This window comes from Parasteatoda tepidariorum, chromosome 7 (assembly GCF_043381705.1).
Source record: "Parasteatoda tepidariorum isolate YZ-2023 chromosome 7, CAS_Ptep_4.0, whole genome shotgun sequence".
Classification (NCBI taxonomy): domain Eukaryota; kingdom Metazoa; phylum Arthropoda; class Arachnida; order Araneae; family Theridiidae; genus Parasteatoda; species Parasteatoda tepidariorum.
This window is the reverse complement of record NC_092210.1, coordinates 46,311,791-46,338,789: the sequence shown is the minus strand read 5'-3', so window position 1 is coordinate 46,338,789 and position 26,999 is coordinate 46,311,791. Positions and strand designations below refer to the sequence as shown.

Below are 26,999 nucleotides of genomic sequence, written 5' to 3'. Positions count from 1 at the left end.
TGTGTTCGAAGGCCATTAAGGCTGGGGAGGTTTTTTTTTGTCTTCCAGTGATACCATCTATAGCCAAGAATTAAATTTTTGTCACACCCATACGTCACACCCGTTTATTGGGGGGACCCATTCATACATCCATTCCTTCATCCACAGATCGTAATTTTAACCTCAACCAGTGAGCGATCAGTCAATTCAGTACCACCAGAGGTATTGATTTGTCATGGGAACATGGAGAACTTTGTAGAGAAAATAATTAATAACAATATTGCAATAATACATTAAACTAAAATATACTTATAAAATATTAATTTTTTTTCAATCGAGAAAGATATAGCAAATTTTATCGTGATTATTACAAACTATGCATGATTTAGGCTATAATATGTCTCACTGTCCCAAGGAAGATCGTCACATGGTTTGAAAAACGGCGGCAAAATTGCGGTCAATATCAGTGAGCTATCTTTATTTTTATTTAATAACTAAAGCATTAAAAAAATTTCTTTTATAATGAATTTAGTTAAGTAGCTTTATAAAGTCACGTTAAGAAAAGAAAAATAAACATAAAAAAATTACTTTTGAATAACGTAGTTTTTCTTTTCTAACAAAGACACTTATACAATTTTTCGGATGCTAACTTCGGATGATGCCATCTTCTTTATAAAAAAAAAAAAAATATCTGTCCATGTGTCCTTTATAAACTCCTGAACCATCCAATCGAAGGCGATGAAATTTGGCAAACAGATAGTTTGAAGCACGGGGAAGGTCACTGTTGATGATCTGATTAGTTAAGCGTTAGCTATTGTTTTAAATTTAAATATAGACAATTCAATTTTTCAAATATTATTAAGATATTATCAGTGATATTTGTTGGCTTAGGTTGATTATACGTGCAATAAACTGCTTGATCAAAAATAGTTTATTGCATGTATTTTAATGTTTAATTATTTTTTTATTCGCTATGTTAGCTAAATTCAATGCACAACAATAATGAGGTAGCGTTCGTGGATTGCGTCACCAGATTAATGTTTCTAAAATTATCTAATACCCACGTGTTTATTTTGTTTATAGTAATTCGTTTAAAATGTGTTTCTACAAGAGTAAATAATTTAAAATCAACTGTAATAAAAACGAAAAAAGAAATTCCTTGGCGAAATTAATGGGAAAATGTTATTAATTCGATTGCAGAAACGTAAAATATCGCTATATTATTATTGACGATAATGATGCTTAATAATACGTATTGATGCTTGCTGATGATACGCTTGATAATACGTATTAATTGAAATAAAAAAATAACCTATCTACTTAAAAGCAGAGTTAATGGAAAAAATATACTTATTCGTTTTTGCGAATATTATTTGTCATATTGTTATTGATTAATATAACTCAATTAATATTGGTAATATATTAATTGAAATTAAAAAATAAGCTGTGAGCTAAAAAGCAAAGGTGGAAGAGAAAAAGTTAATGGGAAATTCATTTTAGGGAAACCGCAAAAAATCGCCAAACGCAGATGACGCTTAGTTAATTTTGGTAATATGTACTACTGGTACTATGGTAATAGGTGCAGTTTTAATTAGAATTCTACAACAAGTTCTACGTAGTTTCAGAAAATATCTTTCTAGTGGTAGCTAAGATAGTGTATTAATATTTTACAATTAGAAGAACTTTTTACATCATTTCTTATAAATATTTAAACAGCAAATATAGGTACGATAGAGAAATGTTCATGCTCCAAAGTCCTTATCAAGATCTTCTAAGAATTCGATTTGTTTATAAAATTTCGGCTTTAAGTTGTCCTAGATAAATGTATTTTGCACAAAATTCAAATGTTGAAGGGTTATGCAATAAGCACCTAATATACTAATATCGACATATAGTATTGTATTGATATATTTGGTGATTATTAAATCTGCACCAAACTAAGCAGTTTTAATAACGATACTGTTGAAATCAGCATCTTATGCCACCTTGCAAGAGATTTGTACTGGTGAAAATTACTTGATAACTGTAATTTTGAGTTGCCCGCGAGCAATATCATCACACCAAGGGGTGCTAAATAGAGTTCATCTCTATTCTGATGTGATGAACTACAGAAATCTTTAAATTTTGGGTATTTATTTCGTCACAATTATACATATATTTGAGAAATTTAACGATGACTTTTTAATCTGAAAACAAGTTTCAAATGAATTTCTCCTTAGAAATAATTATAAAATTAATCGCAAAGTGACAGTAATTATGTTAACCTTATGTTAGTGGCTATTATGTTAACCTTATACATGCTTTTAACGTCGCATGGTTTAGATTAAACAAATGTTTCTTAAAACATTTTTAGTATTTATTTCATCACATCTATGGGTATTTTTTAAAAAAAATTGACGCTTTCTTTGCAACTTGAATCAAGTTTCAAATGAATTTCTCATCGGAAAAAAATACAAAAAATTCGCAAAGTGTCCTGTATTTTGATATACATATTCTTAACGAAGCATTGTTTGGACTAAAAATTACTTCTTGAAAATTTTGAGTAAATATTTTTGACATATATGAGAATTTTTTAAAGAATTTGTTCTCATTTTTCAATCATAATCAAGTTTTAAATGAGTTCCTCATTGCAAAAATGTATAAAAAATTCACAAATTGTCCTCTTTTTCATCAATTATACACGTGCTCTTAACACATCATTGTTTGGAGTAAATGGGTCCTTCTTAAACTTTTGATTACTAATTGCTTAACACATATTAATATTTTTGGAAAAATTGACGCTCACTTTGTAATCTGAAACAAGTTTCACTTGATTTCCTCAACTCAAAAATACATAATAGTGGACATTTTGTGAATTTTTTTTATAATTTTTTTGTTTTGAAGCTTGTTTCAGATTTCAAAGTGAGCGTCACTTTCTTCAAAAATACCAACATGTTTCAAGAAATAAATACTCAAAATTTTTAAAGGATTTGTTTACTCACGGTAAGAGCATATTTATCGATAACATAATGGAGGACACTTTGCGAATTTTTTTTATTATTTTTTTTTGCAATGAGATGCATTTGAAATTTGCTTCTGATAAAAAGCAGATGCTATATTTTTCAAAAATAACTAGGGGAGAGTGGGGTCAATTGTAACATTTTTTACTTAACTATTTTTATCTAACAAAAAATCCTATATATTATTAGTATTAATTGACAGACGAGTAAAGTAGACTATCCTCTACTAGAAAAAAAAATACCTGATTTTAAATGTTATTATATTAGTTATTAACAGTTTTTGACAGTCGTGCACTTGTTACCCACTTACGGGGTCAATTGTAACAGTTCATAAATTCAACTAAAACATAGTTAATTATACATATTATCATAGTTGTGATATATTTTTTTATTGATCAAAATAGTAGTGATATTTTAGGAGTAAAAATAATAATGAGCAGAGAGCTAAAGGGTTAAACTTTTAACTTTAAGGGGTTAAAAATTTTAATTTATGCTGTGAAAGGTGACAAATAAAATAATGCACATGCAACATGATATAAATGATATAGGAAACTATTGGTGGTTCTTAAAGAGTTAAGTAATGGTTTGTAAACATAAGATTATTTATTTTCAGCTATTACATTCGTCCCTTTACTTATTGTTACAATTGTCCCCAAGACGCCATTTCAGCTTCATTTGTTAAAAACAATGCTAGTTAATTAGCAAAACTAATCTTTTCTTTTATTGAAATGTTTATTAAGGTGTCCACTTACACATTCGCTTACTAATTTTTATTTGTTTAAACAAAATTACTTTGTTACAATATAATATTCTAATACCAAAAAAAGTACTTTCGGGGCGTGAAAATATCTTTTGTGATGTAACTCTTTCAAAAGTACATAAAAATGGTTGCCATCAGGGGTGTACATGTAGATTTATTAAATACACCTTGTGCGCTACCTAGGAGCCAAATCTAGAACCCGATACTCGAAATTTTTGCTCTGTTACAATCGTACCCTGTTACAATTGACCCCACTCTCCCCTATAGTTATGCAGAAATAAACACTCAAATTCTTTAAGAAGCATTTGTTTTGTTCAAACAGTGCTATTTAAGGAGCATAAATGTAGTAAACATAATGGAGTTTTTGTATACATAATGGAGAACGAATTTTTTAAAAATTTCTGCAATGAGAAAAATCATTTAAAACTTTTTGCAGATTACAAAGTGAGCATCAATTCTTACAAAAATACTCATATGCGTCGAGAAATAAGTACTCAAAAATTTTAAAAAGGATTTGTTTAACCCTGACAATGATACTTAAAGAGCATATTTATAGTTATCATATTGGAGACATTTTGTATTTTTTAAATAATTTTTTGCAATGAGAAATTCATTTGAAACTTATTTTAAATTACAAAGTGAGAGTAATTTTTTTTTCAAAAATACCAATATGTTTCAAAAAATAACTATACTTAAATTTTTTAAGAAAGATTCGTTTACTCGCGTCTAGAGCATATATTTAATTATTAGCACATTAAGTTAATTAACGTAATGAAGCTCAGTTTGGTACTTTTTCTTAAAATTTTTAGCAATGAGGAAACAATTCTAAACTTAATTCAGTTTAAAAAGTTAGCACCAATTCTTTCAAAAATACTCGTATATGTTAAAAATATGAACACAAAAGTTTTAGCCCATACAATGCTACGTTAAGAGCATACATATAACAAATAAAGGCAGACACTTTGCGAGTTTTTTATAACTTTTTCCAATGAGAATTTCAATTAAAACTTGTTTCAAGTTACAAAGAAAGCGTCAAATTTAAAAAAGGAAATACTCATAGATGGGATGAAATAAATACTAAAAATGTTTTAAGAAGTATTTGTTTAGTCTAAACTATGCGACGTTAAAAGCATGTCTATGGTTAACATAATGGAGGACAATTTGTGAAGCTTTTACAATTATTTGCGAGGATTCCTTTGAAACTTATTCCTTTGAAACTTGTTTCAGATTAAAAAGTTAGTACCAAATTTTTCAAATATACCCATAGTTGTGAAGAAATAAATACCCAAAATTTTAATAAGCATTTGTTTTGTCCAAATTAGCTACGTAAAGAGCCATGCTATGTCATCCTTTCTAAGAGCTTATTTAGCCTACTAGAGCATCTTATAGATGAGAGGTCATCGATCCGATGTAGGCACTTATCCCTTAACACTATAGTAAGAGCCTAAAAGTTGGGTGCAACGCTTATTTTCACCCTACTAACATTTTATTTTCCGATATATTTTTGATCCTTAAGTAGAAAGCAGTATGTAATCGAAAAACTTATTAGATATAGCTAAATTGGACATCGAGTATTGATTGTAAGGTGCATTTGGAAAAAAAATAGACATAGTTCAAAGCGTGTGTTTTAGAAAACGAGCATAGCTTGACATGAGCTTTTGAAAATGCGCATACCACAAAACACCTGTATAAAAAAATGAGCATAGCCTATAATTTTATTAATTTTTATACTTCTGTAATTATTACTGTATTTTAAATTAATTATTTATTGAATACAAATAAAGGCGAAATGATTAAATTGCTTTGTAGATACTTGATTTTAAGTATTTATTCATAATATTTTATAGTTTAATATTTATTTTTAGATCTTTTTTGATCTTCTCATCGCGTTACATGTAACAAATTTTGATTTCAGATAGTTCAACATTGAAAATTCCCATTTTGTGCTATGTTTAGTTGTTTTTTTTTAAACTCGCATTTGAAGTTTAGTTGGTGACAGTTTACAGTCGGGGGCCACTTTCATATTTGGCACTTAGCAAATAAACGAATATGTAAATAAATCAAAAACCAACCACTTAAAGGTAAACAAAAGTTGCGGTAACCCGAAGGTGGCGTCATTGAAAGCAAGGATCGCAAAGGTAGCCAGATATGAGATTTCAGCAAAACTAAACGAAAATTATCGCCAAACCAAAGACCCTACACTAGTGCCTGCTAATTTATTTATTTATTTTTTTTTAATTTGCAATTTGACCTATGTCCATTTTTTAAAATGCGTATTTCGAATCATGTTCATTTTCCGAAGCACGCATTTTAATCTATGTCGGTAACAAAGAGCATATTATGCAAGTTAGGCAGGTTAAATTACGGATAAGATTGAAGTTGAAACTGATGACACAAGTAGAAAGTAAATTCACGTCTTCTCGTCGTTATAGAGTTTTTATCATTAGAGTTTTTCCGATATAAATTCAGTAGACCAAGTGTGTAACAAGTTTTTTGATCATATTTATGAGATGGGGTCCTATAAAATAAAAAGATTGCTGAAACAGCAGAGAGTGAAATAATACCTTCGTGTTGAAATCTGCTATTATGGAAGAGATTTACACGTCTTAAATGGTTTTGATTTAATGTTGAAGAGGAAATTTGTTACCCTTTTGTAAATTAGCTAGCTCATTGATCATCCTAAAAAAATTCTAAACCTAAAAACTTCACGAAATGTTTCATTTTTGAAAGATATCTTTATTAATCACTCACGTGACACCATTTTTAAGCGTACCATATTTAAAAGCTTACCTACTTCATTTTTTTTTTTTTTTTTTTTTTTCGTTTCTCTCCTCTGTNTTTTTTTTTTTTTTTTTTTTTTTTTTTTTTTGCAGAAAAGTCATTAATATAACGAGCTTTGCGCCTAACATTATTGATAAGAATATATACTTACAAAATTTTTATTTTTCCTGAAGCATTTTTTCTTTTTAAATATAATGCATTTTTTTAAATTTTTTCTCTTTATCTTTGCACCATGTTTAAGGATGATAGATAGGTACTGTGTTTATTTTGTTGTAGAACAATTTAATGAGGACCGATACGGCGCCCCCTCGATCCCTATGCAGGCTGAGCAAAGTGGTCACTCCCCGCTTACTGACCGCAGCCATTGAAACTGGACTTACGGTGTCTCATTGGGAACCGTGTATTTATAATCAGTCCATTGAGCCGTGGTGGCTCAGGGGATAGAGCGTTCGCTTTCCAATGAGGTGAACCGGGTTCTGGTTATAGCTCACCCAGATTCAAATTTCAATTTGTTCTTCGGTTCTGTACGTAACTAAGAAAAAGAAAATTATCTACTTGATATAAGCAAGTAAATGTACAGATTTCTAGTTGTGATGGATTGTAATCTCAAAGCAAATAAGCAAAGTTTGAAAACTATTAAAAAAAATTTTTAAAAAAAGGCTTAAAATATTTAAAAATATTTTTTTTTTCAATTTTAATATTTTTAGAAAATTTTGCTTCATATTTTAATTTTTATAAAATAATTATTAATTTTCAATTAAGTGTCCGTGTAAAGCAATCAAACAATTTTTCCATTAATTAAAAAAAAATGTCCCCCGGTACTGACTTCTAAAGCAGATAGTTTCAGAATTTCGTTTATTAATTTGATCGACTTATCACTATGACAGACTTTTTTCTTTTTCTTCTTTTTACTATCGTTTTTATTTTAGATAGAAACAAACATTCTCATGATGAGTTATAAAATTTTAATAATATACAGTAAAACCTCCGAACAACGGTCCATTGCGGGACTGTGTCTATGTGACCGACGATAATAGGTGATCGCTATTCAGAATTATAATTGAATTATTTGTTAAAAATAAAAATAAAAATCACAAACAGCATTAAAGAAAAAGTTTAAAAAAATGCATAATTACAGAAAAAAGATTACTCAAATGAACGGTTAACTTATCCACGATTAATTACCTTAAAATTGATTAATTATTACTAGAAGTCTTTTTAAAACGAATTATAATCGAATATCCAGATAACTGATAATGTCAAATGTCTTATAATACAGTTCTTCATCATATCAGTCGCTTATAATAGACGATGCTATGTCTTAATCTGAAACTATTTATTACCGATTTTTCGACAACTTGCAAAGCATTTTTTTGCGAGCAATAAATCAGAAAATTTTTGCTGATTAATAAACCATTCAAACAGAATCTCTTCCAAATTTTTGTTGCTTGTTTTACGTCGCTTGATTTCGAATCCACTTTTAATCGGTTAAAACAGTGGTGCGCAAACTAGGGGTCGCGACTTCTGTGGGGGTCGCCAGAAGTCTTTTGGGGGTCGCCAAATTTTTATGAAATGCATTATCCCTGCATGCTGCATACTATACGGTGTACATATAAAGAGTGAAGCGCCGCCACTAACTGTTTAATTGCAATTTCATGCTGTCCACTCTTTCTTTGACCGTAATGCGTAATGTATTCTCTATCTGGCTATCCGTGGAAAAACAATATCCCGTTTTATGCAAGAATGCCATCAGAGTGTTAATACAATTTGCATCAATGTATTTATGTGAAACTGGATTTAGCAAACTAGTTTCAATAAAAACTAAATACCGCTCGCGTTTAAACCCTGAAGATGGTATGCGAATTGCAATTAGTAACATACATCCAAACATCGATGAGATAATTAGAAACTTGCAGCCACATACATCTCATTAAAGGGCAATTACTGATTTTTGAGTTATACAAAAAGTATTTTCTTAAAATTATAAATAAAAATTAATATGAGTTAAATATGATGTTTTTATTCGATGAAACGAAAGAAATGTGCGAAATATACATCGTATTTGTGAACATTTATCTCTAGGGGTCGCCGAAAATTTTCTCTCTACAAAAGGGGTCGCAGTCGAAAAAAGTTTGCGCACCACTGGGTTAAAACATTGATCCCTATAATGGTAACTTTTTTTAAAGATCTCATTAATTCGCGTTTTACCATAGCCATGCAGTGCAGCTAATTTTCACGCATTTATTTCCTTTTTTACTAATCTCAATAATTTTTCTCTTATACCTCGATGTAAATAATTTTCGCTTGCGATTAATACTCATTTCATCACGCGATTATTCATTTATTAAAGTTCTTATTCAGACCCTTTTTCAGTGTCTAGAACATGAAGTGAGAAAAAATTAAATTGCTCAACAAAAGTTGGTAAGGCCCATGCACAAATTGCTTCATTCGCACAAGTGCTGGTGCAAGTAATTCTACGAACTGTTAAAGTTGAAAGTTGAACGATGACACTTTAAGCATTACCGCTCATAGAGTCTGCATGTTAGAACAAGATTCCTGATATACAGCTAATCCCTTGCACACATCCCATAATAGAAATATCTGCAGTTGGTACAATTGAACTGTCAAAACTATGTTTGATTTCTGTGTAAATCATCAAAAATTTAAATAGAAAAAGCATGGAACACGATTCCTATGATTTCTGTCGACCACACTTGAAAGGAGCAGCATTTCTTTTGGTGGCCGCAATTGAATTGACAAATCCATGATTGACTATGTATGAATGCTTAAGAGCTATTAACTTTGACTTAAATGTGATGAACAATGAGGGAAAATACTAATCAGTTAAAATTATTTCTGACAAAAAATGAAAAACTAAGATATACCTACCCTGATACAAAATTCAAGCGAGCAGCAAGCGGCCGTTGTTCGAAAATCGCTATTCGATGGTTCGCTGCAATGAAGGATATTGGGTGCAGTAAACATATGGTCGTTTTTTGGAGGTCGATATTTAGAGGTCGTTGCTTAGAGGTGGTAGTTAATGGAGGCTTAATTGTACTTCTACCCTAATGAAGCGTCACCACCACTTTCAATATACACCGAAGAGTCATTACATTATGACCACCCTGCTAATAACATGTAGGACAACCTTTAACCCTCAAAACTGCTAGCACCCGCCGTGGCATTGATTCCACAAAGTGCTGATAGGTAGTCTGAGTTATCTGGTACCAAGCGCTCACCAACTGGTCCTGCAGTTCCCTCACTTTGCGAAGGGGTAGCGTGGCAGCACGAATTTGGTTTTCCAAGTAGGACCACAAATGCTCTATTGGATTAAGGTCAGGTGAATTTGGGGACCAAGACATGACTTGAAAGTCACTGGAATGTTCCTCGAATCAATCCATGACGATTCGGCCCTTATGATATGGTGTATTATCCTGTTGGTAAGCACCATTCCCCGCAGGAAAAACTGTTGCCATGAATGGGTGAACCTGGTCTGCAACTATGTTCAAGTTGCTTACAGACGTCAGGGATTGTTCTACGAGGATTATGGGTCCTAATGTGCCCCATGAAAACATTGTTCCTGGGCGAGAAAACATGAAAACCTGGGCGAGCCCATTGTTATAGATGGAGGATGGTCATAATGTAATGACTCTTCCGTGTATATCTATTATTCTGCTTTACTATTATTGTAAGGTAGTCAAATACGATAATTGATGAATAAATGTTGAATGCATGCGCAGTTTGTTTAGAACATGCGTTGGCAAAAGTGCAAAAATGGTATGTGAAATCGCAAAATCTCTCTATTAGTGTGATTTTGTACTTTCTCGTAACAAACCGCAAACAAAACTGAGCAAGTAACATGTCCCTCCGCACATAATGAGTAACTGGGCAAGAGAAGTTTGAGGAATCTATGTCAAGGGTATGTGCAGTTACTTCGAAATAGTAATATCGGTAGCGGTACAGAGCTTGCTTAAAATATGCGAGATGCTACGTGGAAGTGCTAAGACATGCATAACTTTATAAATAAATCAAATGACTCCAAAAATAAAGTGGAATCGAAAATGCAACAAAAATTAGGAAACTGTGAAGATTTCAATATTAAGAATGAGGTCTTTTATTTAATACTTTAACTATTTTAGATTATCACTAATGCAACATTTTCCTAAATAAAAGAATAGTTTTGTAAAATAACGTTAAACTAACACTGAAGAGGATTTAATAACATTTAATTCAAGCCATTAGAAATTTGTAGACTGTAGATTTCTATTTGTTTGCATTACAAAAAACAAAAACTGACGCATGAAATGAATGATGTAATAACTTAGATTACTTTATTAGAAGCTCGACCCAGTCCAAAGGGTTTATTCTCAGCCTTTCAACCAAGGAATTTAATGTGCCGAAACGAAAATAATGCATTAAAATGTAAAACACCGGTCTCAGGTTAATATTAAATGACGTTAACCTAACTAATACCTAAATTGTTGGGTGGAATTATTTAAATTGTTTTTTCCGTTGAAAAGATTGCAGGGTTTTGCATTGATTACTGTAAGGAGAATTATTTAAGTTTTCAGAGTTCTTTTTTTATGTAGTATGAGTGAATTCATGAAATTGCACCAAATCCAGATTATATTACACATATTTCATATTATTCAATAATAAGTATTTAATATTATAATAATATTTTTTGTAGCTAATACTTTTTTAATTTAAAATAAAATAGATGAAATAAATTTAAAATATTTAAAAAAAAATAAAAACTTTTCTACATTTGCCCGAAAAATTAAGAAATAAAATATAGCGTGTAGCTAATAAGAATAGAATTCATATAGTCTCAGTTTATTTACCGGGTATTATGCTCATTTTATGTAACGTTTATTTTAAAATGTGTTGCAAGAATTTCTTATAGATGTTTTAAAAAAAGCAGATGAAAAATCGGTAGCGTATTTGGGGTTATTGTAATTCGAAAACCGCAAACTTTTCCTTGATTTCGTTAAAAACTTTAAAAGAAAGTCTTGAAATACTTTATAATACTTAACTTTATAAAAAAATGAAGTTTATCTTAAACTGTGACCTTAAAAATTAACTGAGACTATATCAACTCGATTTTTATAAGTTATGCTGAGTATTACTATATTACTATTTTCCAAGGATTTGTTTGAAATTTTAATTGAGTATAAGTAGAAGTAAAAGTTGGAGTCGATCTATCGGGAAAGTCCGGAGAACATTTAATTACCGATTCGAACATTTCAACTATCTACTCCACTGCTCTGATGAACATTGAAAAGCTACACAAAACTAAAATACAATTATGGATAAAAATAATAAAGCTAAAATATTTCCATTTTCTTTATTTATAGCTCTTTGTGACTTTACGTTATTAGCTTAAACAAAACCTTTTTTTCGAAGTTTATCCCACCAAAATAAATATTAAGTGTAATCAGAATCATTTGGTCTGATGCTGCAGCTCGAAGTCAACTTATAATATTCGAAATTTTCGAAAATCAAGCAATTTTCTCTCGTAATTATCCCTTTCTGTGCTCAGTAAAAAACCTGTTATCAGAGTTCTAGCAGTAGTGCCCCTGTTAGTTTATTTGATACTTATTAAATACAGCACCATTTACCATAATACCAGCTGTATTAATTGCCAAAATTAATTAAGCCTCATTGGCTATGATAATAGTATAGTGAAGTTTTACGGTGAAGTTTCACATAAGAGAATCAGTACCTTTCATCCTTTAACTTTAGCCTTGTTTTTTAGCGCGCAACTTTTTTTTTCATTTCAATTAGCATTGAGTTTAAATTACTACATTTTACAAAACACTCTAATATATGAACTACATCTGATTGAATTTCCTAAAGTTATATAATTGAAGCTCCCTTAAATAAATAAATAAATTGATTCGACGTATTTATTGGTTAAAAAAATGTTGAAATAAGTTTTAGATTTTTAAAATTTTAATTAAATTTTAAAAATTTTTAGTTCTTTATTAACTATTGTTGCTTTATTTAGAATACACATTTATGTTTGCATAATTCAAAATGTTCTTTTCTTAAAACTCGATCAGGAAGAACCGATATTTTTTTGTAACTCCCAATCTACTATATCATGAGGGGAAATGCGTTTGAAAGAAATCGAAATTGTTTCAACTCACAATTATCTTCGGCTCATGGAATTTTTATAAATATCTCCTTTTGGTTTTAACTGAATTGTCACCCAAAAAATATTTTTTGACTTGCAGGAATTTGCCCTTGACCTGTTTTGTTAAATTTTCACTTAAATTGCCAAGAATACTTTATATATCTGCTAATGTTAATACGTTGAAATGAAAATTGTTTTCAGCATAATATTGTTTTGTAACTTTCGAATTAAAATCCATTTCTGGTTGAATAAACAAATTCAGAATATGAACGGATATCAATTGAGCAATAAATCCGTGAATAATCCGTAATCCGTGAATAAGGAGACAAAGAGTCCTCAACTTTAAATCTCATTTGAAACTAGCTCTGAAGTTTTAAGTACTTAAGCGACTTTACTTACATTTATCCTAACGAATAAAAAATATTAATTTTATTCCTATTTTAATCGTGTCATCTATTAGATGTCCATTTTATTTGTCAAATAAATGGACATCTTATTAAGTTTCGTTAGTTGCAATATTTTCTTTATACATTTAAGGCGACAAGGGGCTTTCAAAATTTTTTTTTTTGAAATTATGAAGGGATTGGCTTGAAATTTTCAGAATACATTTATATTGTTAAAAACAACTCTTATACAAAATTTCAAAGAAATATTTCAAAATTTAAGAAATTAAAAAATTAAAATTTTTGAATTTTTTATGTTTTTTTATATTACTCCTCGCGTCTGAAATTTTGTCAAAATGACAAAATTCTTTTAAAATACGTGAAACTTCTCCTAAAGGCCACCTCTACTTAAGGACCACCTCTATTAAGGGCCAATATTTTGAGGAACGAAAATTTTCCCCATAGACATAATGTTAATTTTCCTCCAATTAGAGGGCCACATTTTCCTGACTACCTCCAATAAAGGCCATTTTTCCCCCGTCCCATGAGTCCCCCGTGCCTTATTTATCAAACCAAGAAACGCTAATAGAAGTAAATAAACTGATATCCCAATCCAAGGCATTAATAAGTGATGCGATTTTAACTAATTTGTTTTATAGAGTTAAGGAATCATTAGAAACTAAAATTGTTTGCGAAAAAATTGCAAAAAGTAAACAAACTTCAGTTGAAAAATTTCTTAAACATGTATAAAAACTTAAAATGTTAATAAACAGTTTTTTTCTACATAAATTTTGATTTCCTCATTTTATTTTTTGGTCACCCCCATTTAAGGGCCACCATAAGGGCCAATTTTCAATGGAAGGACAGGTGGCCCTTACCGAGAGGTTTCACTGTATTACATATTAGGTAATATTGAAAAAATTGTTGGGAGTATTTTTTTCATTTTTTATTATAGAAACAAATAACATTAAAAAAACAGTAAAAAACCTACATTTTTAGTAAAAAATCATCATACCTCTATAAAATATCATGTATAAAAAAATTCTATTCACTTAATTCAAAAAACTTATCCAACAAAATGTTAATAATATTCATCAATATATAGCATTAAATTCTCAGGTCAATAGAACGAAAATTCATTACGCTGGAACAGTTTGAAATTTGTAAATTTGTCAAAAAAGACATTTTGAGAAAAATGACATTTACTACTTTTTCATTGCAAATTTTACTTCTGAACAAATATTTCTTGTTTTTAATATAAATACCTATAAATATTGTCTAATGAAATAGTTTAATAATTATATACTTTAAATTTCTTTAAAAAAATTAACAAAATATTTAACTAATTTAAAATTAATTTTAAACTAAACTAATTTTAACAGTTAGCTGCATTCAAAAAAAGGTAAACAAAGGGGTGTGGTCAAAACTGAAATGGTCATAACTTCATCAGTTTTGCTCTTATTCCAGAATTTTTTTTTTTAATGTTCAGTTAAATGCCAAGATTTCAGAAATATAAAATGTAAAATATCGATTTTTTGACAAATTTTTGCTTCTTTGAAAGTCCCTTGTCACCTTAAATAATTATATTTGACCTCGACAATAAAGATATAAATAAATTTAGAGTGCAAAATAATTCAAATCTGACACAGGTTAAAGTTGAATAAAAAGAATTTTAAAAGATTATAAGATCGAATAAACTTTGATAAAACTCTTAACTTCACAATCTAACAAAGCAAACTGTGCTGCATTTACAAGGTTTTCAAGTCAACGGAATACAAGTGCATCGAGCTCTATATTTACAGCTCCATACTTTCGGCTTTAAAAATTATTCTCTTTAAAAGCTTGCTTAGAAGAGACGAGTGTATTTATATTTTTTCATATATAAAACCGTCATTAACCAGCCAACCCGATTTTGAATTTTGAGTTTACGACTACCAATGTTCAACTCCGTAACCCTGTAAATTCGTATCAAGTATTGGGAAAAATTCACTTTCGTTTAGGATTTTATGATGCAACTAACCGCATTTACATTACATGGAGAGGAAAACCTCTAAAACCTCCCACGCGGTTATCCTGCTAGCAAGGGGACTCTAACCTATCATTTGTCTACCTCTGATTATATTTCACGTCAGCACCGTGGTCGGTGTAAGCTGGTTGTGGAATTCGTATCGACTGGCCATCGCTGAGATTCGAATCCGGGCCACCTCATTGGAAAACAAGCGGCCTATCCCTTGAGTCCCCATGACCAGTATTTTTTAGTAATAATGTTAACATCAGTTTATGAATTTTAGATATCCTTTGGATTCAAAGAGAGCCTTAATCCCTAGTCTAGGGCTAGATGGTTGCATATTCGTTATTATTGTGTCCTCTGTACCGGTATGCCAGAGAGTTCTGAGTTCGTAAATAGTTACATGCTACCCATGCCTTCGAAATGTTCTATTGGTTGTTCATACACCGGTAAACACATTTCCATAGTGTTGTGGGTTCATCTGATCTATGAATTAGCAAGCTTATTTTCTACAAAGACCCTAAAATATATTTTAAAACACGCATAGTCAGTATTGCGAAACTACTTTGTGACATACATTTGTGACTATTAGTATAAGGGTTGCCCAAAATGAAAAGTGGACACGCGTTATAGAGTCAGAAATATATTTATGATAACAGCACGAATCTTCTGTGTTTTAAATTAATGTAAGAAGAGTGCACCGATGTCTAAGTATAACCAATAACTAATTCGCATGAGAGCATTTAAAGTGAACGTAAAGTAAATCGTACAGTCGAGCGATTTTTAGAGGCAGAAAGTGAAAGTAATGCGGGTATCTTCGTTGAATCATTGCTGTTTATGGCAAATACTATCTAGGTTAATCAGCTATGAACAAATGGTGTATAAGTATTTCAAGTTTTTATAAACGACATACATCATTATCATTATCATAATCATTTGGAGCAAGCAAACACCATAATCTCCAGTGAATTCACTCCTGCTGTTAAGGATAAGATTTAATGTAATCTATGAATTATGGCTCGGAATACCTTTACAAATATTTTTCTGATATGTTTAAGGAATGATACAATGATGTCTTCAACCACTAAAAACCATATTGTGTCGCTTTGTTCTGTTTTGGGACTTTTATTAACCCCTTCCTCCTCGCTCCCGTGAGAATGACGGGGTGAGGTTTCGCCCTCTATTTCTCGCTCCCGTGATATTTCCGGGCTGGAGCGTTCAGTAGTAACGCACCAATAATAATAAAACTAATTCATTTCTTTCGTCCGGAAACTATTTTATTTCTAATTTTTCACACCAGATGGCAGTACCAGGATATTTTTAAGGTAACTGTAGATAGTTAGTTAATTTTAAACTAGATGTCAGCACTAATCAAATACGTGTATTTTTGATATGTGAAAAAATAGGCACTTTTATGACCGTTTTCTTGAAAATTAACTAATCCTTAAGGGGTTAATAGAACTATTTAATTTACTCTTCTAATTTTTAGGCATTTTTAAATTTACTTTTAATTTTACTTTTACTTTTATTAAATTTACTTTTATGTGAACTAGTTATTTAGTTCCATGCAGTCTGCGGTATGCTCCTTTTTATCTTCTTTTCTAACATTTAATGGTCGCGTACTACCTTTTCTGTATTTCTAAAGTTATCACTTGTTTCCTATTTTCATTTGGGAAATCTTTATATTATAATCCAGCCAAAAATGTACAATAGCAACAGTTTTTCTATATTTAAAATAAGCTTTCGATTTTAAACAGCATAACTAAATTACGACAAAGTATAATTAATAATATTTTCGGTGTTGAGTCCAGAATTTTAACAAAATAAAAACTATTTAACAATTGAAGATACGCAATGGAAGTAAAAAAAAAATAAATGTAGGGAAGAAATTAAAGAAGAAAAATTTTAATCAAATATTCAATAAAAATTATCTTTGATAAAATTTTATAGAATTTAGCCTATTCATCTGATTAAACTGTGTAATTCAATGGTATATATCTCTAAATTTCAATTTCTTTTACAGGATCTCACTTCAGAATGATCTGGTTTAAGGAATATTAAAATGTCCGAAAGCCGTTAATCTGATTCAAGAATTGAAATCTCGGAAAGTAGGAGAAGAAGAACAGACCAAGCTGTACTGCGGCTTCTTTTGCAATTCACGCGTGACTTTAGCACGTGACCAGAATGCCTTTTGTCGCCATTACGGGTCTCTGAGAAGCTGCCAATAGAATCATAGATCATCCAGTCGGCAGTGCATGACAAAATATGTATTTGAATGCAGAGAGTCTGTCCAATTTCTGTGGCTTCTGGATTCTCTCAAAGTAATAGTAGTCGGTTGGTTAATTTCTTTTGTTGAGCTAAGGAGGAACTTTTTTGGCGAAGTTTCTTATCGATGGAACAATGTAGGAGATTATTACTGATGTTAATAAATCATAAATAATCCTCCCTTTTTGATGAGAAATGGCTGTTAGCCGGTATGCAAAATGGTCTTATGGTACGTTGATACTCGGAGACATCGTAACTGGATATCTACAGCGTGTTTAAAAGTATTTTTGATGAAACTGATATGTGACACTAAACCTTTTCGGCACTCCATTATTTCTGCTTGTAACATTCTTGTTGGTTGATAGTGAACATCCTGTGTTTCTCGTTAAGTTTATTTTTTTTCATGACATCATGGAATTTGTTTAAAAAGAGCGTTTCTCAAGTATCAACATAATAAGGCTTCAGATTCCATTTGGTCGAACGCTGTGTCAAAGAAATAACTATGTCACCTATTTTCTAATTGTAGTTTTAAATTCAAATATTGCAATTAATGATATTTCATCTGCAGTGAAAGGGGAAAACAAAACTCTGTGTTTTGAATAAAGAATTCAATATTTTGTTCATAAATTATCTTGCAGACTCGACAGTTGCATTCTAAATTATTCTTGGCTTCTTTATGTATTTTAATTTAAAACAATAAATAAAAACCTTTTAAGAAACAGAATCTGAATAACTCGTTTTATTATATTGAACATTTCTAGATAAATATCTGAACAAAAATTAAAAAAATAAAGCCACAAACTAAAGCATTTATGAATGTTGTTTCTTTTGAACATACTGGACTTTCTCGTCATGATTATTTGAACTTTGTCAGCATTTTTATTAAAAAGCTGCTTGAATTCGTCTATATGGTTTTAAAACGCTTATGGAATATTAACGCCAATTTAAAAGTGGTCTTTGAATGCAATATTATAGAATTTTCTCCATTTAATGAAACGAAACATTCACATAAAAAACTGAATCATTTACCTTTTAATTGTAACTGATTTAGTAAGTCCGCGGATTAATTTGGTTGATTATTTATGTTGAATATATTGTGATAGGGTGTTCTTCTCTTCAACAAAAGTGCAATATAAGTTTCGCCATTTCACGAAACGTAAATTTATATAAAGAACTACATCAGTTACTTTTTAATTTGTTAAAAACTTGTGTGAACTACTGTAGTACAATTTAAACAAATGATATATATATTAGTTACCTTTTCTAATATATCAGGAATTTACAACTTTCATCAAAACAAAAAATTTGTGTCAAGATCAGAATCAGTAACATTTTGAGGAGTAACATTGAAAATTGATTCTAAGTGAAAGATTAATACATTCTTCGTGAATGACGCTGGGTGTAAACTATCCTAAAACAGAGTGGGCAACAGGAACCACTATGTTCCAGAACATGTCGTCCATTCATATGCCCGCGTACCAAGATGGTTACTTGCACCATCCCAGTTCAATGTTCATACCAAATTCGCGACCAATGGTGGCATTTCATCAAGGTGGTCAGTTACCAGGAACAAGCAATCCTAATACCTGGACATCTTCTGGTGATCATCATGGTGGTCGGAGCTCTGGAGTTCCCCTTTCTGACTCATATCATCATGCCCAATTGTCTGCAGTTCGTTATGGATTTCAGGTAAGCATCTTCTTTATTATAAATATAACCAATTTCACGTTTAAGTTGATCAATACGTGGTTTAAGTATAAATGCCACAATATTTATAATTAAAATTATATGCTTAATTGTTATTGAGGTTTAAAAGTGGTTCTGTGTATGTTGTTCTTTATCAAGAACATCGAAAGGCTATGTTGTTTTCAATATGGATCAATTAGCTTTTATATTTAGGTTCTGCTAAATTTGCATGACATTATGACAGTTTCAATTGTATGAATAAAGTTGGCCAATCTAATACCTGAACATTTTGTTGAGAAAGCCGATTCTTTGTCGAACGTGGAGAATGTATTGAGGCACTCTTTTGTTGAAACATACGATTACTTCCTCTCAGGAGGTATTGAAAAGTGGGCATATGTTGTTTCAATTTGTCTCGATACATTTCAGATGTTTATCTTTCTTTTAGAAACTGAATAAATATGTGCCTATTAAATCCAAATGCTCTCCAAATCATTAAGAATTTGCCTCCTTGCTACCTGCTCTTACGTCCTGGCTCTTTTCTAAAGTCATGCCAATACAAGTTATAGTCATCAGGACCATCTCAGTTTCATTTTTGCTTTGCATAACTGAATAGTACAGACCATTCTTTTCCACAATCTTGCCGAGCAAGGAGTTGCCTCCCCTAGTACATTGCAAAACACTGATGCCTATATTGTCGCAAAACCTATGATATTTTTTCTTTTGAATTTGCAATGAAAACCTGCGATTAACTCAGCTATGATTCGGGTAGAATCGAATGATTAGAAGTGAACTATTCATACAAACAAACAAGCTGGTCTATATTTAATAATGATTATTAATTTATGCAAGTAACATAATAATTAAGAGCTATATTTTACTTTCAATGATGCTTATAATAATTAAAAATATATATAAATCATATCACAATGTGTATAAATTGACTGAAATGTTTACAAATAGACGGTTTCACAAGGTGTATAAAAGGTATATTTTTAGAACTTCATTTTAAAAGTATTTACAAGCATACAAAGCTGGACTAAAATAAATATGCGTCAAATGCGTGAGATCGGAACTTTAATAGCAAAGCAATCTTAAAGGAACTGCAAAAGTTATAACTCAAACACACGACACGCATTGTTTTGGCGAACGCCACTAGTAGGTGTTAGGATTATTTAATGACTATTTAAAATATCAAGCACAAAATTTTGGTATACAAGTGTTGAATTTTAATTGGTGAATACTTTAATACAATTTTAAGTTTTGATGTTTATCATTGCCTGGGCACTAATACTTTTAAAAATAATTTAAATAAATGCAAATTTGCATTTTAAGTAAGCAACAGTAATGTGATACGTTGCACCATATTATTGCGACAGCACCACTTCTTGTCCTTTTAATTATACTATAATGTGTTTGAATATAACAGAATAATTGAAACATGTTGTAAGTTTAAACCGTATTATGATGTATAATGGGATCATTCCAATTTACAAGTAAAAGTTTTTAGACCTATCCCCACTATACGATATTCATATTTAATTAAAATATTTTTCTAAACATATTAAACTGAGTTCTGGAAATTTAAAATTAAGAAATCAAAGACTGCAAAACTACAAAGTTTAAATTTTTTAAAAAATAAGAGAGAATTAAGAATTTTGCTCTTATATATTTATAACTTCTTCATAGAGAAATATTATTGTCTTGAGAAAATTTTTGATTTTTAAAATAATATTTCGAGTTATTTTAATTTTATTTAAAAATCGTAACAAAATGCTCGATTGGTGTTAAAGCTTCATAACTTGAGTGAAATTACGACACTTTGTAACTTTTTTACACATTGTTCTAACCATTAAAAATAAAAATATATTCAAACAATCAGCGGATATAAAGATTTATTTATCTATCTCCGTCATTGAAAAGCCGATCCAATTTTGAGTTTAAAACTACTAATGTTCAACCTTGTAATTTTGAACCCAATCCTGAAGACAAGGGAACTCCTGGATCAAGTATTGAAAGAAATGTGCCTTCGTGGAGGACTTTTTGATGGGACTATGGCCAGCATGCGTTACATGGAGGATGAAAATCACAAAAACCTCTCGCGATTAATCTGACGGAAAGGGGACTCTAACCCATGATCCTATCCTTCTACCACTGAGAATATCTTACTTCAGTACTGTGGTCTGTGTGAGGCTGGTGTGGAACTCGTTTTGACCATCGATCTTTAGGATTCGAAGCCATATCACCTCGGAGGTGAGAGCTCTATCCCCTAAGACACCGCAACTGGGATATAAAGATTTAGTGATAAGGAATATTATTTTCGATATTTCTGATATAAGTTTGTATCCTCTGCTTCTGCTAATCAGTATAGATAGCGTATCAGATTAGCATAGGACAAGGCTTTGTTAATTTGTTCTAGATCTTTCTAGACGTAGTTCAACCATCTTTTGTTTGGTCAACGTCTTTTACCCCCCTAATTTTTGAAAGTGATAGTTTTTTGGTGGGATTTTAATTTTCACTTCGTTAGACATGTTCCGACAATTAATCTTTTACGATTTAATTACTTTCGGTTGTCGATATTTATACTATAGTTCATGATTATAACAAATTCTCTAGACATAATTTTCCATCATTTAGTAAACTCTAAAAATATGTCACTCAAAAATTTTCACTGATTAATTACACTGGTCTCTCTGAATATCTACTTTGAATTCAATCTTGGAACAAAATTCGTTGCCTGTCGCGTAATCATATTATTGTAAAGTTGAGCTCAACATTTTCAACATTTCAATTTGCTACCCTACTTTTTTTTAAGACCCTTTTTATTTTTGTCTTGTCAAACCTTTTTTGTCAGGTTTCACAATGGAAAAATATTGCGGAAGTTATCAAATATTTTAAAAGTGACAGACGATTTTAACAAAATTTGAAATAAAACGGATATAAATGGAAAAAAAAATAGATACAAAGTCAGTCAATAAAAATGCTTCTTCTCAAACAAACAATATTTTTAAAATAGCCATCCTTTGCGGCACAACGTAGTGCGATCTGAGGATAAATTTAGCAAACACTCGTACAAATAATTTAAGTGCAATTATCTATACAGCAAAAAAACGCAATTTTAAAATCTTACAATCAGCAGCGCCATCCGTTAGCTACCTTATTTGAAATTAGGTAAAAAAAAATTTCTCCGGCTTAGAAAGAAAAACGCTGCAAATCACTCATTTTTCTTTCCTTCTGATTTTTTTGTTAATTAATTTTTAAAATTATCGATGAATTTTTGGTCTCTCGATAACTTAGTAGGTGTGTATATAAATATTTATTGAATTATACAAAAAGTTGAAATGGTAAAATGAATAACCCAGTTCCACAGAGTGACTATAGAATGCAATCATAGTTAATTTGATAAGTTTTCGGACACTCGGTAACTTGCTAGGTGTACATAAATTACACAAAATTTGAAATGGTATGATGAATAACGCAGGTCCAATGAAATCCTTAGATAGTTTCGAAACAAATTCAAGCAATAACGAGCGCAATCCCTCTTTCCAATAAGTAAATCTCTTTATGAAAACAAATGGCTAAACTATTCGCAAAATATTTTTAATTGTAGAATCCACGCCATTGCAATTCATGGCTTTCAATCATCGCTCAATCAAAATCTCTCTGATGCATACTGATACAAATGGGTGCAGTCAGAGCGTTTTAGGTGAAGGCAAATAGGGGATAGATAACTATCTATTGAAACCATCCCCACTATTTCTACATATTTGCTCTTCTTCAACTTCTCCTGTAATTAAGAGAACGCATCCATCAACTAAAAGTATTTCGATGATGATAAAATGCCACTCCTTTGATTCGAACTATCATTAGAGGCACTTGATTTCACGAAATAATATGCTTTTTCAAACTCTTAGTTTTGTTTCATGATGATGTATCTATGCATTCAACTCACTTATGAGGTGCGATTTTCATAGGGAATTTTGCTTACTTCTACCTTTCACATTGAGGTCTTTTTCGCTAGCTTTAAAATATTAATATGTTTTTTTTAAATGTTTTTTATTCAGTTTTGTTTAAAAAAGAAGCTTCAAATTAAAAGCAATCACTGACTAATGGAAGAAATAACGCTGTTGAATGTATGTAGTATTAGGTCGTTGAGGATGAAATTTGCAGTTAGTGATGTTGCAAAATATAGCAGTTCATTATTTGAAGTTAGCTTAATTATATTTTTAGCTAATTCTACTTACTAATTCTATTATTTCTTAGCTTATGTAGCTATTTTAGATTAATTCTATTTATTAATTCTATTACTTTAAGCTTATTTGGCTATTTTTATTTTAATTCCATTTATTAAATTTATTATTTTTAGCTTTTATAACTATTTATTAGCATAATTCCATTCACCTTTCTATTTTTTTTGTACATCGGTAAAAAATGACACACTTTTCTTGTTCAAAAAAAAACATTTTTAAACTCTAAGATACATTAAGAAGAATTTTTTAAAATTAATTTTGTTGAAAATGGAATGGTCAGTAATTTCCACTGTAATGAAGTATGAGTTTTTACGCTGAATTACGGTATCGCAGTTAGTGCATAATTTTAAATATATTTGGCTCTTGTGTGATTACGTTACTGACTGTATCAAATTGGATCCCAGAATTTCGTATAAGCAATTTTGACCTAACACATGACCCATTTTGTTGCCTTGAACAGATAGTAAATAATAATGAAGAGAAGGTCACCGTTGAGTCTGGTGAAACAGCATAACAACAGTTCAACGCCTAGCGTATTTTATGACAATACTAGAATGTCATGCACAAAGAATGTAAACTAAAGAAGTATGAATTAGAACTTATTCTTTATTATCCATATTAACCAGACCTCTCTCACCTCCTAACTATCACTTCTTTCTCAATTCGGACAATTTTTAATAGAAGAACATTTCAATTTCCAGAAGTCTGTAAACTGGCCATCCATTAATTTATTGACTATCGAATGATAGGGATTTATACCATCAGTTTGTGCAAACTGCCTTTTAAATAGCAAAAGTGTGTTGATAATTTTGGTGAGCACTTTAATGAATAAAATAATTCCTTATATTTATAAGTTAACAACAAACTTTGTTAAACATTATATAACCTTTTTAGTTTTGGTACCCATAACTTTAAAAGAAAAAAAAATTGGGAAATAAAAGAAACTGAGTGTTGAATATTTTTACATAACGAACGTTACTTGAAAATTTTAACAATATTAAAAATATCAAGTATCTAATCCTGTCTGATTCAAGAGAAAAACACTAGTCTTAAATCAAATGCCAATTTTTTACTTATTTATTACTAGCTGAATACCCGTTTATCTTACAGAATGAATACAGAAAACGAATAAATCAAAATCACTTCAAAATCATGCACAAAACTTCAAAACGAATACCGGCAAAATTAATAAAGCTAAAATACTCCCAACGTTTTTTTTAAAATATTTATTATTATTCGCTGCCACTTTAGGGTATTAAATTTAGCAAAACAAGTTTTAAGTAGCTCATTTCATCAAAATAAAGATTAACTGTATTCAGTATCCTATGGCATAATGCTGTTGGTTGATGCCAACTCATGATATTTGAAATTTACCACAGTCATGTGATTCTACTGTACTTATATCTTCGAGGAGCCTTAATAAAAATATTTCTAAAGTATATATATTAAGTAATAGGGAAGCTTTAATTGTCATGAAATTTAATCTTATAATATTTTGCGTCACTAATTAGTATATTTGGTAACTATTAAAACTACATCAATTACCATTATACCAGTAGTGTGTATTACAAAAAATAATTAAGCATCATTGACAGAAATGAAAGCATGGTTTTCGTTTGTCCTAAACGAATTAGAACCAATTTTCCATTAATTTGCTTTTTAGTACATAGCTTATTTGTCTGTTTCAATAATTATTTATTATCAAAATTAAGTATTGATCCCTGGCGTCAAAAATAGTTTAGCATTTTTTTTACGCTTCACATAAATGAATTAGTACCATTTATCCATAAAATTGACTTTTAGATTTTTTATTTATTTTTTTATGATTTTTTTATTTCATTTAGCATTTATTATGGGTCCGCAGTGGTAGTATCTCCGGTAATATATATCCTCAGTGGTAGACAGATCATGGGTTAGACTCGCCTTGTCATTGATCTAACCTTGGGAAGTTTTTGAGGTTTTCCTCTCAATGCAACACAAATGTGGGTTTGATCCTCCCAAAAGTCCACGAAGACTAGTTTGGATCAATGGTTGATCCAAAAGTCCCCTTGTCTTCTGGGTTGGGTTCAAAATTTCAGGGCTACGTAGTTGAATATTGATAGCCGTAAACTCAGAATTGGATCGGCTGTTCAACGCCGATTATAAAATCAAATTAGTACCCATTAAGAACATTTATTGAACATCATTGGCGTCAAAAATGGTCTGGCGATTTTTTACTCTTCTCCTAAACGAGTTGGTAACCTTATTCCACTTATTTTCCACTTTATTACATAGCCTTTTTTATTTCAAATATTTTCTTTAACCAAAATTATTTAAGTATCATTGGCGTCAATAATAATATGGCGATTTTTAACGTTCATATGCGAATTAGAACTATTTCTTCATTCATTAATTTTGCTTTTCAGAAGACATTTTTTTGAAATTTCAATTACTGTTGATTTTAAATAACTTAGTTTTGTACAAACACGTTTTAAAAGCATACCTACAAACAAAATTAACATGTGGGTTGTTTTAGAAATACTGATTTGGTAACGTTGTCCACTTATGCTACCACGTTCATGTTAATTATTGAGTGCTAGCTCAATTGGTTATGGAGTTATAAAAGACATACACAGGTACACAAACACTTCATTTTATAGTCATAGATTATTATTAGAAAATGAACTAGAAATTTATCCGGGAATAAATAAAGATGCAAAAAGTTTTCGCTGGTGACATGAAAAGTAATAGATTTTTTAATTAATTAAATTAAGGGCAAATTAATGAAAGATACAATATCAAAAAGCTCCTTTTGCAGATATACCCACGTGAGTTTAAAACGTGATTGTGGGTTCATTGCTTGAATCGTATCACTTTTCATTAATTAAATTTTTATCACCCACAGATCAATTACATTTGAAATACTTTAATAATAAAATACAGTTATCCAGCTACTTATATTACTTCTTTGGTAATAATATTTGTTCCGTAAGCACTGAAATAAGCACTGCAGAAAGCATTGCAAGTTCTGCAAGTGATGTGATTTGGGAAACCGGTTACTTAATTCGTACCACCCTAAATCATACCAAACTAAAAACTATTAATATATAAGTATAATATAAGTATTTATCGTTAAGGGAATAAGTCATTAAGTGAACTCCTCCCCTCCAAAAAAATTAAATTTTCGAACTGCTATACTGTTATAGTAACAGCAGTATAAGCCTATAAAATATTAATGGAATATGATGTTACGTGTTACCAAGTTCAAATCTGACTTTTATTAGTGCTGCCTGTAAAGATTATACGAGGGTTGTAAATTAAATAGTGGCAACTTAACCTTTAAACTCACAGAAGGACGGGCATGCGCAAATTAGATATAGGAGCTGTGAGGTGGGGCTGTTGTCGATGTGTAGAGTGCAAAAAAAAAAGTCGATTAGCTTAGAAGGGTAGTTGTTGTGTGGCGTTAAAGTGAGGAGTTTCGTTTCCATCGCTCTAAAGCATGTTTTCAAAAGGTGATCAGCGGTCGTGGCTTACAATCGAGGTTGCCCGTGGCAAAAATGCAACAGAATGCTATCGAGGATTAGTGGAAGCCTTTGGAGCAAATGCTTTACCATATAGGACAGTAGCACGATGGATTCAAGCATCTCGTCTTTTTTCGTCATTAAGCCTTTTCACAACATGCTTTAGAGCGATGGAAACGAAACTCCTCACTTTAACGCCACGCAACAACTACCCTTCTAAGCAAATCGACTGTTTTTTGCACTCTACACATC

General features: G+C 30.7%; 1 protein-coding gene across 2 annotated transcripts in view; it reads left to right on the top strand.

Annotated features, from left to right (window-relative positions):
- Window positions 1-26,999, top strand: part of LOC107456132 (transcription factor GATA-4) — a 127,926-nt gene that overhangs the window by 73,902 nt on the left and 27,025 nt on the right. For both annotated transcript variants that reach the window (XM_016073913.3, XM_071183370.1), the window contains exon 2: window positions 17,073-19,003. In XM_016073913.3, coding sequence (XP_015929399.1) covers window positions 18,704-19,003 — 300 coding nt within the window. In that variant the 5' untranslated portion in view covers window positions 17,073-18,703. The remainder of the gene's footprint in view (window positions 1-17,072; window positions 19,004-26,999) is intronic.